This window comes from Olea europaea, unplaced genomic scaffold (assembly GCF_002742605.1).
Source record: "Olea europaea var. sylvestris unplaced genomic scaffold, O_europaea_v1 scaffold25123, whole genome shotgun sequence".
Taxonomy (NCBI): Eukaryota; Viridiplantae; Streptophyta; class Magnoliopsida; order Lamiales; family Oleaceae; genus Olea; species Olea europaea.
Genome location: NW_019243369.1, coordinates 1 through 1,601, shown reverse-complemented (window position 1 = coordinate 1,601; position 1,601 = coordinate 1). Strand labels below are relative to the sequence as shown.

The window sequence follows — 1,601 nt, the reverse complement described above, 5'->3', positions numbered from 1 at the left end:
TTTTTTTTTTGACTTTTCGTGCTTTTTTTTACTGATTATTGTGTGGATGTGTGGTGAGAAGAATTCAAAATTTCCTTCCGTTATGTCGTGAAAATTTTTGTAGGAAACTGATTGGAGCTAGGTACTTCAATAAAGGTTATGCTGCATATGGAGGCGACGTTAATTCTACGAAGAAATCTGCACGTGACTACGATGGACATGGCACTCATACACTATCAACTGCTGCTGGAAACTTCGTCCCAGGAGCAAATATATTCGGTTTGGGAAATGGAACAGCAAAAGGCGGTTCACCAAAAGCTCGAGTAGCTGCTTACAAAGTATGCTGGACTCCAATCCATGGCTCAGAATGCTTTGATTCTGATATAATGAAAGCCTATGATATGGCAATGCACGATGGGGTAAACGTGCTTTCAGTCTCTCTCGGTGGAGAAGCTGTAGATTACTTCGAAGATGGCATAGCCATTGCGTCATTTCATGCTATAAAGAAGGGAATAGTAGTCGTAGCCTCTGCTGGAAATGCCGGACCAACTCCTGGATCTGTGTCAAATATTGCACCATGGATTTTAACTGTTGGAGCAAGCACCACTGATCGCAAGTTCCAAGCTAACGTTAAGCTGCGTAAAGGAATGATCCTAGAGGTTTAGTCTTCTGTTTTATAGTCGATTTGATTTGCCGCGTACAACTTTTTTGATTCTTGGCCTGTTTTAATGCCTATATATCTAATCAGGGGACGAGCATCTCCAAATCATTGCCGAAAAATAAATATTATCCACTTATTAGTGCTGATAAAGCTAAAGCTGCAAATGCATCTGCTCGTGACGCGTAAGAATACTGTCCAGTTCCATCTAGTCGAACACATGGTAAACATAATTATTTGAAATACTTATAAATTGTTTCTTATTGGATGATTCTAAACAGGATACTCTGCCAGGAAGGAACATTAGACCCCAAGAAGGTGAAGGGTAAGATACTGGTCTGTCTTCGGGGGGAAATTGCACGAGTCAGCAAAGGTGAACAAGCTTTACTAGCTGGTGCTGTGGGGATGATTCTTTGTAACGACGAGGCAAGTGGTAATGAACTTATGGCTGATCCTCATGTTCTTCCGGCTACACAAATCAATTATACGGATGGCGTTGCTGTTTTTGCCTACGTCAAGTGGACCAAGTATCTCTCTACATCTACATCTGTCTCCATCATTTAAACAAGTCTTTCTTAAATGTCTTATAAATTGATACTTGCAGGCATCCACAAGGGCTAATTATAGCTCCAAAGGTAGTATTTAACAAAAAGCCTGCTCCATTTATGGCCTCATTCTCTTCCAGAGGGCCTAATGCCATTTCTCCAGAAATTCTTAAGGTCGAGAACCAACTATTTTTTCTCCTTTTCGCGTGATTTTTATAAACTAAACTAAAGTTTACGGTGTATCCAGCCAGATATTACGGCACCAGGAGTGAATATCATTGCTGCATACTCCGAAGGAGTTAGCCCTACAGGAGAAGAACTTGATAAACGCATAACTCCCTTTAGTATAGAATCTGGGACCTCAATGTCGTGCCCTCATGTTGCCGGGGTAGTAGGCTTACTTAAGTCGCTCTACCCCG

The 1,601-nt window shown here is 41.4% G+C and overlaps 1 protein-coding gene across 1 annotated transcript; it reads left to right on the top strand.

Moving 5' to 3' along the window:
- Window positions 1-41: 41 nt before the first annotated feature.
- Window positions 42-1,597, top strand: LOC111382509 (subtilisin-like protease SBT5.4; the record flags this gene model as incomplete). The annotated part of the gene is made up of 5 exons (XM_023006513.1): window positions 42-638; window positions 728-822; window positions 919-1,164; window positions 1,242-1,356; window positions 1,430-1,597. Coding segments are annotated over 5 exons (1,221 nt in total), but the record flags the coding sequence as incomplete, so codon positions are not given.
- Between the last annotated feature and the right edge of the window lie 4 nt (window positions 1,598-1,601).